We start from the raw sequence: 14493 nt of genomic DNA on the forward strand, positions 1-14493 counted from the left end.
ACCTCACCTTACTACGTGAGCACACAATTTGTAGAAGTGATTTTTTCAAACCTGCACTTATGAGAATTCATTGAGAACTTCTCCATTTTACAGATTTAAAAAAGCCTGCACCAAAAATATTCACAGTTTATTTTTCATGAAACAAGTAACTAGTTAACACGTGACAATGCGAAGCGGAGGTGGACAGAGCAGTGCAGATACCTTTCTGGTTACAGCTGTAGCTGAGCTGGCTGGGTGGCTGGCCTGGAGGTAAACCTAGTTACACAATCTACATGACTAAGTCCAGCTCATGGGAAGGCCTATAAATGTAAATTCACAATTTATTTTCCTTCTCACACATGATAAATACTTAATATACTGAACCTCGTTATCACTTTTAAAAATTTTGTTTAAAAAAGTAAATGAATGCCCTTAGATTATCTTCTCTCTCAATGGTTCTGAGGAGTTGTCCTGATTCCCTTTGTGCAGGAGTCACGCAGAAATACAAGCTGCTTGCATTTCCCCAGTTTCAGCAGCAAGCAGGAACTGACCTGCCAGTCTTCCCGGAAAAAAACAACATTAAACAGTAAGTTTTCATAAGCCATAAAGCTTTTCAAAGTCGCTAGCTATTCTACAAAGGATCTGAAATTATTTGGACTAGAGAAGAGATGCACCATAGCACTGGTAACGTCCCCTCGTGCCCAGCACACTCGGCCTTTACAGCAGGACGTTGTCTTGGGGTGCGTAGCAAGCAGGACCTATTACTGGGAAAGGAGAACGGATCGGGATTTGTCTTGGTACAAGTGTCTGCCTCCCTTCATGGAACACCGCAAAGCTCACAACCGTCTGCTCTGGGAGCAGAAGGCACTTGCAAGCCAGGTGGGAACAGGGACCTGCAGATCTGGAGAAAGAGACACCGGAGCTGTGCAAGGGTCTGACGGCGGGCACGGAGATCCCAGGCTGTGGCGCCCGGATCGGCAGAGCTCAGGCAAACGACAGAGGTAATGTGTTATGAGAGTGAGTGTGCTGGTCAGCAGCGGTTCCTCGGCAGGATACCGACCCCATCCAGCCCGGGCAGGGACGCCCGCCCCCTTCCTGCCCGCGAGGGTGGCGGTGGTCACAAGACACGACCCCGCAGGTCCCTGGGACTCTACTGCTTGCCCTGTGAGTACCACGGCCAAGCAAACTTGTGCCTCAACACTTGAGTAAACGGCTTTCAGCAGGCCTAGTCTGGACACCAGCCTGATGACCCACCAGGTACTAAACATCTCCTTAACTGGAAAAGGGAGAAGAGGAAAAAAAGAAAGCCAGCCAGCTGCTGGAGCCCACTGTGTTCCAGTGTGAGAACTACTATTCGGTTGGAAGGACACACACGCGCACACACACACACACACACGCACACCAACGCAGTCCAGTTAATTCAAGTCTCCTTTGGTTGTAGAAGAGTTAAGCCAGAAGCTACCCAAGGGGAAGGTGTCCAGATGGGTCCCGATGCAGCTACAGCACCCTTGCCTCCGCGCTGCGCAGCGAACGGTACAGGCTTCGCTTGCAGCTTGGCAGCATGCCCCGCTGCTGGGAAGACCAGGTGCGATGCGAACATGTTCTGAACACGTCTGAGGCAAGAGGAGAAAAGACTGCTCAGTGTGCTGGCTCATGGTGATGACAGAAGTCAAGAAGAGACTGGATGGAAATTTGAAAGGGAGCACCAGCACCCTGCTAGGGCGGTGCTCAGCACCTTGGGGAAATCCACTCTGCCCTACTCTGCTATTGCTGCTTTATAGGTCACAACGTTTTCAAGTGGAGGAAACACTCTGCATGTCCTGTGCTAAAGGATTAAGACACAAGAATGAAAACTGCCAAATGGCTTCTTCCAAGATCTCTTTTCCCTGACCCCCTTCAGATTCCCTGTTTCTTGGGCCTGGCCAGTTGGAGCTTTGTACAAAGGAGCCTGAATGGATATTGCCTATTGCTGGAGAAAACTGCCCCGAGTGAGTGCAGCAGGCTCCTCTCCCAGATCAGCTGGAGACAACACCAGTCCTTCAGGGAACCACACACGCAGCACGTCCCAGCGAACGGACGGACAAACCTCGCAAAGCAACGCCCTGCAGGGACGGGGACCTGGGCAGAAAACAGATAAAGCCCTTCCCTGCTCCCACAGAGTCCAGACAAGGGCGTACACCTGATGGCTCACCGCCTGATGCCCGAAACATCTCCAGTCCAAGGGCAGCCTGACTGATCTGCTTCTCCTAAATACAGTAACAAGAGCGAGGACCCTAGCTGTACCTGGGAACCCACCTACAAATCAGGTCTGGAGCTCGAACACGCTGGATCAGTAATGTGACCATTTCAATGGAATTGGAGATTTTTACCCAGAGTGGACTTTTTATTTCAGCTTTACCATTTGTAAAAGGAAGAGGAAAAGGTCACAGATGTTCTCTCCCTTCGACTGGGCCACACTCAGACTTAAGTGAATGTCCTTGCTCACGTCACGAGAGAATATGGATGGGATGTGCATGGGCTAGGGGCTGGGCTCAGGGAAGTGAATAAAAAAAAAAAACAAAACAAAACAAAGATTCCCCCTCCCTAAACATTGAAAGACTGAAACCTGCCTCCCATATTCACCAACCTCACTTTGGCTCTGAGTCGGCCAACTCACGACAGACAGAATCCTGGTTACGGGCTAGCGCTGTGTTTTGTTCAGGCAAAGGGTCCTGCCCCCGAGGAGTCTGTGCTTTTCCACTCAGCCAAGAAATCTGGTCAATTGTCTGAATGTTTGTGACAAGCCACTGCATCTGCTCGGGGGGCACCGGCGCTTCCCTGGCTGGCCGAGGGGTCTGCTCAAATGCACGCAATCTCTCTGATGTCCAAGGGGTTTGCTCTGCGGGGGCTGAGGCCACTTCCCAGCTGGGCTGAAGGGTTGGCTCTGGTAGTTTCTCTGCTGTCCGGGGAGACTGCTCTGCAGGCGTCAGGGCTTTTGCAGCGGGCCAGTGGGTTTGCTCATGCGTCTGCAGTTTCTCCGTAGGCCAAGGTACCTGTCCGACATGCATCACCACCTTCCCAGCAGACCAAGAGATTTGCTCGCCAGCTAACATGGTCCTGTCCTTCTGCTGGGGAATCAGCTCCACGGCCGGGGCTCCTCTCTCCTTCGGTTGCGCGTTCTGGTCGACGGGCCGCAGCGCCTTCTCCGACAGCAGCAGCCTCGGAGCCGGCGCAGCTGGAGGCTTGTCCAAGGCTTGAGGCCGAGGAGCCAAAGCAGCAGCCAGCTTGTCCGACGCCTGAGGCCACGGAGCTGTAAGAGTGAGGGGCCTATCCAAGAGCTGAGGCCGAGCCACTCCAGAGCCGAGAGCCTTCTCTGGAGGCAGGACCCGCAGGGCCCCAGAGTCAGCAGACTTCTCCAGAGGCAGGGGCCGCAACACCCCGGGGGCAAGTGCCTTCTGCATGAGCGGGATCCGCAGGGCCCCTGAGCCGAGAGCCTTCTCCATGGGCAGCACGTGCGGTGACCGGGAGCCAGGAGGCAAGGGCCGTGGCACCCCTAAGCTTAGAGCCTTCTCTGTGGGCAGGATCCGAGGCATTCCCAAGGGAGGAGCCTTCTCTGGAGGCAGGGGATGAGCTGTCCCAGAGCTGAGAGCACTCTCTGTGGCTGGGACCCGCACTGTCCCGGAGAAGGAAGCCTTCTCCGGCGGTGGGGGCCGTGGCACAGCCGATCCAGGAGCCTTCTCCACGTGCAGAATCCGTGAGACCGGAGAGCCAGGGACTTTTTCAATGGGCAGAGACCACAGCACCCCAGGACCGGGAGCCATCTCCAATGCCGGGACCTGTGGCACCACAGAGCTGGGAGCCTTTTCCACAGAGCGAAGCTGCGGACTCTGGGCAGAAGCTCTGTCCAACAGCTGAGGCTGATCAGCTGCAGGAGGCTCATCCACGGGCTGGGAACGCAGGGTCCCCACCGTTGCGAGAAGTCTGTCTGACAGCTGAGGATGCAGACGTTTTGTTGGGAACTCGTCCAGCAGCTCAGGCTGCTGGGTCCTGGTGTCAATGAGAGATTTGTCCGATAACCCTAAAAGCCCAGGGTCAGCAGGAGGCTCGTCTGACAGCTGGAGCTGCAGGGCACCAGCAGTAATAAGTGACTCGTCTGACGACGGTGGAGTTCCTGGAGGAGATTTGCTCGGCAGATGAACCTGCGAGGCATCACTGGAGGACTCGTCCAGTGGCCACAGCACCGCGTTGGTGGGAGGTTTGTCAGGCTGCTGAGGCTTCAGCGCTACGATGATAGGTTGCTTCTCTGACTGCAGCCTTAGGGACAGGGCAGCCTGGGGCCTGTCCGACGGCTGCAGGCGGAGCGATAGGGTGGTGGGAGGTTTGTCCGAAGGCTGCAGCCGGAGCGAGAGCATGGTGGGTGGTTTGCTGGATGGCTTCAGCCTCAGTGACAAGGTGGTGGGGGGTTTATTTGACGGCGGCAGTCTCAGTGCCAGGGTGGCAGGTGGTTTGTCTGGCGAAGGCAGCCTGAGGGCCAGGGTGGTGGGGGGCTTGTTTGACGGCTGCAACTTCAGGGCTACGGTGGTGGGGGGCTTGTCTGACGGTGGCAGCCTCAGCGCTAAGGTAGCGGGGGCCTTTTCTGGTGACTGCAGTTTGAGGGCCACAGGCTGAGGTAGGCTGTCCAGAGGCTGTACACTCAGATCTGTGTCTGCAGGCGGCTGCTCTGATGGCTCTGTGTCCTCACCGTTAGCCAGGGCTTCTATGGGAGGCGCATACTCACGAATTTCTCCCGGCTCTAGAGGGTTAGGCCCACAAGGATCATGCTCTGTGCAGGATAAACGTCCATCCAACTTGGAGATGAAGAGCATGCCTTCTCGGTGCTGCTTGCAGAAGGACCTGGGGCACATCTCACAGAAGGAAGCTGCTTCCTTACCACACACATCACACTGATGCCACGGGCACTCCCATTTTCCTGCAGCACAGACACAGGAGAAAAGACATACCTTAAGAGCGATACAAGGGTAAGAGACAAGGCCTGCTGCAAAGGGAGTTCAAGGGAGAGTGAGAACACCACTGTAATACTCCCATATAATTCTATGTGCCCTCCGTAGTTTCTGCCATAGCTCTCAGGCTCATTGGGCAGTTAACAGGAACCTGCATCCTCAGAAGCAACAAGGGCAATGATAATTGTGACAAACAAGCCATGACAGGTCAGACCAAAAGCTCATTTGGCTCCAGCACGACACTAGTATGGGTGCCTAGAGAAGAGCAGACATCCCCAGCTTGCAGATCTCTGTGGCTCTGATTTCCACAGACAACAACAGTGGTATCTGTGTATAACACATCCAATGAACTTTTTAAGTAGATGCATCAGGCTCATTTAAATCTTTGTTAATTCTGGGCCAACAACCTCCCTTCCTGTTTATCAGAAAGAAGAAGTGAGAATGCAGTGATCACAAGGGAGTAAGTTTCTATTGTCTCTGTACCCAAAGGCATCTTCCTTAATCCGTGTACAGCCACGATAAAAATACTGCTTAACACAAAGCCAAGCTGCTCCCCGAGGAGCTCCATGTCCACGCTGAGTCTATTCACCATCCGTATCAACACCATCACAGAGGGGAAAAAAACCCCAAACATTACACTTCAGAGATCACTACTTTTTTTTTTTTTTACTTTTAGATGACCTCCCTCACTGGTTCAGCTCCCTGCTCCCTCAGCGAAGGCTGCTGCCATCTCTACCAAACGCGTCTCACCAGTTCATGGACACAAGGACCATTTGCACCAAGGATACACGGTGCTGAGTTCCTGACCTCCCACCATAGGACCAGCATGGCTGCCTTTCCAAATACGCCTCCTGCCTCCATGCTCCCCAAGCACTCCCCACTCCCACAGCCCCCCCGGCTCCCTGCAGAGCAGCCGTCGCACAGGCCGGCCTGCGCTGGGAGCACAAGTGGTGGGTGGAGGGCAGCCATGGACATTAGGCAGGCCAGAGCACTTCCCACCCTCCCTGAACGCAGCCCACACATCTGTGGCTTTGGCTACCGGCTCTTTTCCAGGGAGGCTGGAAGAGAGCGTGACTGCAGCACAGCACCGAGCAGCTGTGGGCACTTCTCCATGCACTCACGCAGTATCAGCTTTCCACTCCCCTCTCTCACGCTGCCTTTCCCCTGGGGTTGAAGACAACACGTAGCATGTTTTCCCCCTACTCTGAAGCCAGTCCAAGGCTTGTGTTCCAGTCTCAAAATACGTACATCACTCTTCTGTGTCTTTTCCAATTTTTCAACATTGCTTTCAGAGCGGGGATGTTTAACACTACACATGGTTTTCCCCCTTCCAGGCTCATGGTGCTGCAGCACAGGCTGTCACTCCTCCCCCTGTGCCATCAGCAACCCAGAGAGACACACTCAACACTCACTTCGGCCACTGGAAAGACTCTGGTATTATTATTACAGAGGTCATTTGTATAGATGGAAAATAAAATAAGTCAAAATCTGACAGTATGTTGCAGGAAGGATAAATCCTATCAAACCGCTCTAATGGTCTTTGACAGGATAAAAAGCCTAATGAATAAGACGCCTCTCCAGAGACAGCCCCAAGCTCTTGGAAGTAAGATCACACAATTAGTAACATGCAAACAAGCAGGAAATTCCAATTACTCAACAGCCATGCCCACGGCAGAGGAAACATTTGAAGTAAAAAGTGCCGAACCTTTCATGTCCTGCATGGTACTCTAAGAAGTGGGCTATGAAAATAACAGCCTGCGTGTAAAGAGGCCACAACTGACTGAAAATCATTCTCAAAAATCAGCTATTAACTGTCTTCTGGCAAACTGAGGAGGTGTTTCCAATTACATCCTTCAGGAGTCTATTTTAGTCTGTATTTTAATTCAAATTTCTGGAAGCAGAACCACAAATACTGTTACAGAAATGGGGAGATAACAGCAAGGCTGTGAGGGACTGTAAAAAATCTGGTTAGACAGGCTCAGAATTTAAACTGGACAGATGCTCTTACACCAACATGGTGCAATTAAATAAACACCACTGCAAAGCAGGACTGCAGGAAGAAGACATAAAATAATCATGAGAAAAAGATCAAGACAGGGACTAAAAGATGACAGGGCAAATGACAAACATCACATAAATACAGAAGTTATTTTTGCAAAACAAGTCAAATTTCATTTCCTGACAAACTTTATGTAAAACACCACATCAAAACATTCTTCTGTTAGTGTTAGCAAGGCCTTGGCTAGAATGCTGTTAAAACACTTGTTACTATAGTTTTAAAAATGTGTAGGCAATTGGGACATTGTCCAGAGCAGACCAAGAATAATAATTTTAGAACACAAGAGCTGCAAGAGGCTGTGTTTGTTTAAGCCAGAAAAGGACTAAGGACACAACAGTCTCCCAGTATGCAAAAAAATGGGTATAGCAGAGATGGCACTCCTTCGTTTTTTTTCATGTCAGGCTGTAAAGGAGAAACTTTTCAAACGGAAAGCAAGGGAAGGCTGGATTCTCCTTTACTGAAGACTTTAAAACATAGGAAAACCTGCCAGGATGTTACAGCGCCCTGTCTCAGCACACAAAAATAGACAGAAAGGTGATATTCAGGATTTGCTCACCCTGAACGATGATGTTGCATAGGAATGACCTGCACTCCCGTTGCTCTGCTGCAGCATTTGTTCAATGAGCAATCCAAGCTCTTCTGCATAAATGTCCTATTCTCCCCAAAACTTAACACATGCACACACATAATTTCTGTCATCTACAAAACATCCTACTAGCCTTTCTACGCCTTCTGCCAAATTACAGACAGAGGTGCTGAACGTCCAGCTCTGGCTCCCCGTGGCGTGCCGACAGAAACACTCTATCGCAGGGACTCTCCTGGCAGTTACATTCAGAGATCGCTTGGTTTCACGTTTCTCAGCCTGCCTCCAAGGTGCTCAGAAAACACTGTACAGAGTTGCATAGAGAATTACTAATTATAACCATGCTTTCAGTATTAAAAGATTTACAGCCCCCTAAACAACTTATTTCAATGTAGTTGCCTTTATCAACCAGCTCCTTTAGGACTTTTAAATGCAACATAAATCCTTCCCGCAAATACATGCTACTTCACATCTTGAGCTACTAACAACTAGAAACTGTTTCATCACTCATGTAAGGAGCCCACTTCTTTCTTTACACACAAGTAATTTTTGAATTTTTTTTTTATTTCAAATTTCTGCCCTTATTTCATCACAAACCAGGATATATATGCTTTGATACCATTCTCTTCTTTAACTATGAACTCATGGCTATTCAGACATCTAACACATTCTTCTCAAACTCCCATTTTCCATCAGCGCTTTTCCTCGTCATTCAATTCACTCAGTTGCCTTCAACTTTGGGAAAATGGCCAGTCTGAGGAACCAGTACCTCAGCTACTGTTGGGAGTGTCCTCTACCAGTCCCCAAGGATGGGGTCAGCTCACAAGCACAATTTCTTAGAAGCACCTTCTCACAAGGACCAGCTGTCCCTTCAGTAATCAGTTTCTTTTTCCACTTACAGTAGGGTGCAAAGTTGTGTCACGTTGGCCAGAAAGGCTGTTCAAGTGAGTAAGATGTCTCTAATTTTAACATGCTGTGAAGTGAGTGTAAGGTGGGAAGCCAACATTGTGACCCTAGCAGAGCCCAGCCATGCAGAGCACTGACCTGCAGGTCTCTTGGTCAGGTTGAGGCAGTCCGCGTGGTACACCTTGGGGCAGCCTGGCTTCTTACAAGAAACTAGCTGCCCTCCGTCCCCACAGCTAAAACACTCGTCCTCTCGCTCTTTCATCACCTCCGCCTGCGACCTGCGTTTCATCTGTGGCCGTCTCTTTAGCTTCTTGGACTTTTCCTCGGTGACGGTGGGTTGGCTCTGTGGGTGAGACAACATCAGTTAATGCAGGTCTCTGCCCCTTCCATCTGTTCCCTTCCCACTAGAGTGGAGATAACTGCAAATCCCACAAATAAAAATCCCTCTGCCAGCCAGACCTGAAACGTATGTAGCATCTCTACATTGCTTCTTAATATTTGGCAATTGATTTACTATAGCAAATAGTTCTCTCCCTTTTTTTTTTTTTTTTTTTAAAAGTCTGGAAGCCCTGCACAGAAGCCTGGTTAAACATGTGGTACGGTGACCGCAGCAGAATGAGGAGTCAGGGGCTGCCTGGCACTGCTGAGCTCATGCCATCTCTCTCAGACTCTTCAGGTCCTCAATCAAAGCAGTTGGATCTCCTTGCACCTGTGACTCATGAGGAGTCTCTCCCAGGCCCTCCTGCACTCTCTGATGTTCCTCACCCCTCTCTCCATTTTCAGTCTGAATTTATCTGTCATCAGTTTAAACTTATTCGTTCTTGTGCCAATGCTTCTCTTGTTCTGCAGTTTTTCTCTCTCCCTGAAGTAACCACCGGGACACACTCTCTTTCTCACAAACCAAACACTTTCACAGTCTGCACCCTCAGTCTTCCTAACGGCTTTTCTCTGCCCGTACTGAGTTTATTCCTCCCAAACACAAGTTATAGAATTATACACAAAACTTCAGATGACGCCTCACAGGCTATGTACAATGACACCAATACTTCTCCAAAATAACGGGAAATCTCGCCCAAAGCTCTGCCCACATTTGCCTTTTTCACAGCTGTGTCACCACAGCAGCTCAGTCCTGCGGCAGCTGAACTGTACAATCGTTCCTTCTCCACCATGACTGCTCATCGACTACATTCTCATGGCAGATTTTTTTCTGCTGTTACCCTCCAGGTGTGCACTCCGGCATATTGAATCTCTAAACTCCAGCCCATTCCCAGTTACACTCAGTTATTCCTTTGCAACTGCCCCATCCTCTATTCCTCTCGCACCGATGACACCCGACATCTTCGTGTCATCAGTACAGTCCAACAGCCGTGTTACAGGCAGTAAGGAAATGACCACAACTGGTCCCAAAATTGGCATCTAAATGGCTTAGGCCAGAGAAGAGAGCACAGCACTTAAGGCTTCCTTCAACGCTGCTCTCCCTGCTTCATGCTGGGTCCGCGGATCACTCCTAATAACCCGCTAGCAGGGATCCTCTCCAGGCTAAGCCTCCCATTGAACCAAACACTCAGCTCCACAGAGATGATGCTTCCTGTCCCCAGTCAGTGACCTTATCAAAGCACTATCAGCTTAGTTTATCTCAACAGACCTGAGATAGATTTTACACCATTGCCCGCATATCTTCGTGTCCAAATAGGTGTTCTCCACGCAGAACATATCTGTGTGCTGAGGTGATGCCTACAAGGCATTTTTGCATCCTTTATTCTGCATAAATATTGGGCACTATTTTAATCACTCTCTTACCAGGATTAAAAACAAAAAAAACCACCCCAGCAAAACATTTAAAATCCTTTGTCTCCAGACCTACAATTTCAGAATTCGACAGCGGTGGTTATCCGGCAGTCCTGTCACCAGGGACTTAATCTCTTGATTGCTTCCTTCCCCTCCACATGTGGATATTTCTGTTTTCATACCATCATTCCCAGTGACAATGGGGACAAGTCACGCCTTTCTTATCACTGAAAATGCAAGCAGTGTAATCACTCCACCTAAACTATTCCACCTATTCTCAGAGCCTAGTACCTCAGCCATCTAATTACAAAGACAACAAGCAAAACCTTTCACAGCTAATTTGAATGTCTAAGCAACGTCTAACAGCTGGACTAAGCGCTTCCCACTTGCTCACTGCAGTACAATAGACTCCCAAGCATTCTTCCACACTCCCAGTTAGAAAGGTCACTTTTAAGAGTGAACTTGAGTATAATCAGCGAAGTTTTGTCTTGCTGGATCTTCAGGAAGCTTAAAAATGCATCTACTGCGGAATGAATTTAAAAAAACCGAACAAACAAACAAAAAAACCCAACCCAAATCCCAAGATACTGTTTGCTTGGGTATTGTTTCTTATTCCATTTCATCAGGATGGAATGATTCGCCTCAGGCATCACAACGGAATACTAATGCCAACTAAAGGGCACCTTTCTCTGATTTCCATCATGCAACTTGCAATTTCTGGGCAAAAATGACAGTCAAGCCATGTATAACACAGGAGCAACACAAAATCAATTGAACGTTAAATCTCAACCCAAAAAAGAAATCAAACACACCAGATGTGTAATTTACCTCATCCGTCAACTTCTGAAGGCATCAATTTTTTTTTTTAATCATAAGTTAATTTTTCTGCAGAACTAAGCTCTCCGGAGGATTCACAAACCCTTCCCTTTATATGGATGGGGCTCAACAACTGCGCTGCTGGAGCTTTTAGCCCTTACCTGTGGGTAAGTAAGCTGCCAGTATCCACATGCCAGAGCAGAGGAATTACAGACTGATTTGGTGAAGCTCTTGAAACAAACCAACAGCTGAGACATAGATTTAGCTGGTGACAGCTGGGAACTCGGCCAACTGCTCCTGTTACTTCCTTTTGCCAGTGAGAACCATCTCACACAAGGAGGTAACTGAAATCAATTCCTGTTACTGCAACATTACAGTTACAAAACAAAGCTCTTAAAAATCGGTGAGTTCTAAAAGTTAGTGATTTTTCTACTACAGATACGGCAAATTTCCTATTCCCATCTGATGTGTAAACTTCGGTTGCTTAACTAAAAGAAGGAAAAAACCAGGAAGTTTCTTAGAGCAGCAAAGGTGGTGGATGCAGAAACCTTTTGGCTCTAAAGCAACTCCAGTCTGAAGGAATGCGCGTTTGCTGGCCTTCCATGCATGCTCACAATTTACTCAGGCCTTTACTCTGGGAAATGGGCTGAGCCGCGGTTTCTTGGTTATCTGAGGGAAGTCCTTCCTGTGCCTGTCCTTTGCTCCTCTAGTGCAATGGAAATTGCCATGATAATAAGCAGAAATTTCTGAAAAAAAATATTTCATTTACTCTTTTGGTGTAAAATACAATTTCCTGTCACTATTTACAGCAACTTTAATAACTGAGGTGTAAGATCTGCTCTCTCAAAATGAAAACTTGAATATTCTTCAAGCAGTGCTCTCATGGCCACACTGAAACTGGATTACCCTTCCTGAGATCTCTGCAACAATTGATGCACATCTGTGCAAAGAGGTGATTCAGAAAAACAAAAGCTTAAAGGAGGCATCATACCTTTGGCCGTACTCCTAGGAAGCCACTGCAATTTGGGGCACCACATTTACAAACGGTCTTTCCATTTCCCAAACACTCCAGGTTGTAGTTGAAAGTCAGCTCAGTCCCTGGCACAAAAGTAGATGAGAACCAAGCAAGTTGTAATGAACTACAGGGCAGAACATCTCACCGCTGAAGTAAAAGCACTTTTGAAATACAGTGACACAAATGACTGTCACAGCTACACACATACCAAGCATGAATCTCCTCATAGATCTGTGTGGATTGAAAATTCGGTGCAACCCCACACTGCTACCACATACTACAGCCAAAAAGGGCATTCGACCCCACACTGTAGCACGCTTGGTTCCATTTCCTTACCCTGTCAATTAGAACTACGAACCTGCATTTACACCATGGGTGTATGTTTCCTTATGTCAGTGCTGGTGTTAAGTCTCATGAACGCCTATGTGAAAACAAAAATTAAACATCTTCCCAGAGAGCTACAAACCCTCCCCTTTCCTTACAGAAACACTCCCACGCTTTTAACTGCGGGTACTGACAGAGCGGGGTTCCTTACCAGCTTTGATATTTACAATTGCGAAGAGCCCAACCCGAGTATCGCCATTCACACACCATTTCTGTGTCTCACAGTTCGGCTGGCAGCAATGGTTCATGAACCGAGCGTAATTGCCCTTTGGCCCAGCATCAATGATTCGATCCTGCAATTGCAAAAAAAAAAAAAAAAAAAAAAAAAAAAACAAAAAACAAAAAACCACCAGAAAAACACATTCAATAAACTGTCATTTGCTGTTCAAGCCATTGCAGCCCAGGTACTGGCATACCAGGAAAACATTCACCAGTAGTGAAAAGTATGATAATGGAGGCATCTGATGACACTTGCAAAGCACCGGAGTACGTACGTGTGTTTTAACCAAGTGTAAGTGACAAGTGTCACCGTGTTGCCTGGACAATGGACAAACACCCAACCTGTTTCCACACACTGATGTCTCTGTTTGGCGCTGGCAGACCATCCGGCACTACAGCCTCCTACGCAACATCATCTTCCTCTACAAAGACACAGAGGCTCCTGAACAGCCAGGAAAGCACTACTGCTGCTTTTTGGGATGTTAGCTCTTCCTGCAGTGTCAGTACCAGATAAACACTACACCAGTACACTTGAATGCAGGACTTGCGGTTCCAGACCCTGACTTCTGCCTAAAAGCAAAATACCGGTTCCTATTTTCTGTAGGTCAATGTATAGATGGAAAATAGAAGCAGTATGTAATGTGTGAGGTACACCTCCGTACAGTGTGTTAAGCACTATCATTTGTTAGACCACGTAGGAGAGGAGAGGGCAGCTGAAACTAGGGTTTGGTTTTGTAACAATGAGGGATATATTAACAAGCTAGTTTTGTCCCTGCTCCCACCCATCAGCCAGACGAGGAGAACAAGATATGGCCAGTGTGAATTTTCAGCAAGAAGAGGTGAGAACCAGAAAGCTGCCCCATTGTTATCCTGTCCCACACTCAACAGCTTCTCCCCACGCCTGCTTTCATGGTTCCCTTCTAATCTTCCCAAGCTTGAGTGACAAAGTGCAGAGAGCAACTGACAAAACTACTTAGTTCTGAAAGCCAGGAGATTACACCAACAACCTGGCCTCCAGCACCCACTGAGAAGTCTGTGGGTGTAACAAACCCCTCTACCTAGATCAGCAAGAGCTGGGATTTGAACTTAAATTAGGGTCTCACTGTGCTTGATACTTGTACACGTGAGGACTGATACCTTCTCTGGCACACACCAGCCCAGTTCTTGGCTCTCCAGGGTTTAGCTGCTGGGGAGCGTCCTGAGGTTACAAATTCACCCCGTTATGCAGAAACAGGATCTGCAATCCTCAGACAGTAGCACTCAGACAAATGGCTCACCTTTTCTGAGCAAACTCCAGCGACTGGTTCAGACTTTCCTCCTAATCCTAATGTTCAACCTGAGGCTTCTCTACTGCATGATAAGTTCATTTTTTTTAGTCTTGTCTTCAGTGGAAATGCAGACCAGCTGATCAGCAACTCAGCATCTTTTTGCTTGCTGGAGAAGACCCCTATTACGCCTTCCTTGTAAACATTTGACTTCTGTCTAGGATCCTGGCAAGAGAAATTCCTTCCACATACCTTATCCAGTGTCAACATGTAGAAATTGGTGATGTCATGCTCCTGAGCATAGCGGATTCGTGCTCGGCACTCCTCTTCGTCAATTAGCTCCCCAACATACTCATTAACAAATTCACCCTGGCAGAGAGAAAACAACAATCCAGTAAGAAAAGACAAATTCCCTCCAGGATGGAGAGACATCCACCTTTGTGCTAAAACTTAGTTCCTGTTTCCTTTGTGGAAACCTTTTCACAAAAATGTTCCTCTGT

General features: G+C 48.3%; 1 protein-coding gene across 3 annotated transcripts in view; it reads right to left on the reverse strand.

Moving 5' to 3' along the window:
* Window positions 1–110: 110 nt before the first annotated feature.
* Window positions 111–14493, reverse strand: part of NSD1 (nuclear receptor binding SET domain protein 1) — a 58687-nt gene continuing 44304 nt past the window's right edge. For 2 of the 3 annotated variants that reach the window (XM_010130840.2, XM_086759024.1), the window contains 5 exons: window positions 14246–14362; window positions 12661–12802; window positions 12102–12208; window positions 8645–8849; window positions 111–4927 (listed from right to left, as the gene is read on the reverse strand). In XM_010130840.2, coding sequence (XP_010129142.2) covers window positions 2607–4927; window positions 8645–8849; window positions 12102–12208; window positions 12661–12802; window positions 14246–14362 — 2892 coding nt within the window. In that variant the 3' untranslated portion in view covers window positions 111–2606. The remainder of the gene's footprint in view (window positions 4928–8644; window positions 8850–12101; window positions 12209–12660; window positions 12803–14245; window positions 14363–14493) is intronic. The other variant, XM_086759023.1, reaches the window with a different exon arrangement.

This window comes from Chlamydotis macqueenii, chromosome 14 (assembly GCF_036417535.1).
Source record: "Chlamydotis macqueenii isolate bChlMac1 chromosome 14, bChlMac1.mat, whole genome shotgun sequence".
Lineage (NCBI taxonomy): Eukaryota > Metazoa > Chordata > Aves > Otidiformes > Otididae > Chlamydotis > Chlamydotis macqueenii.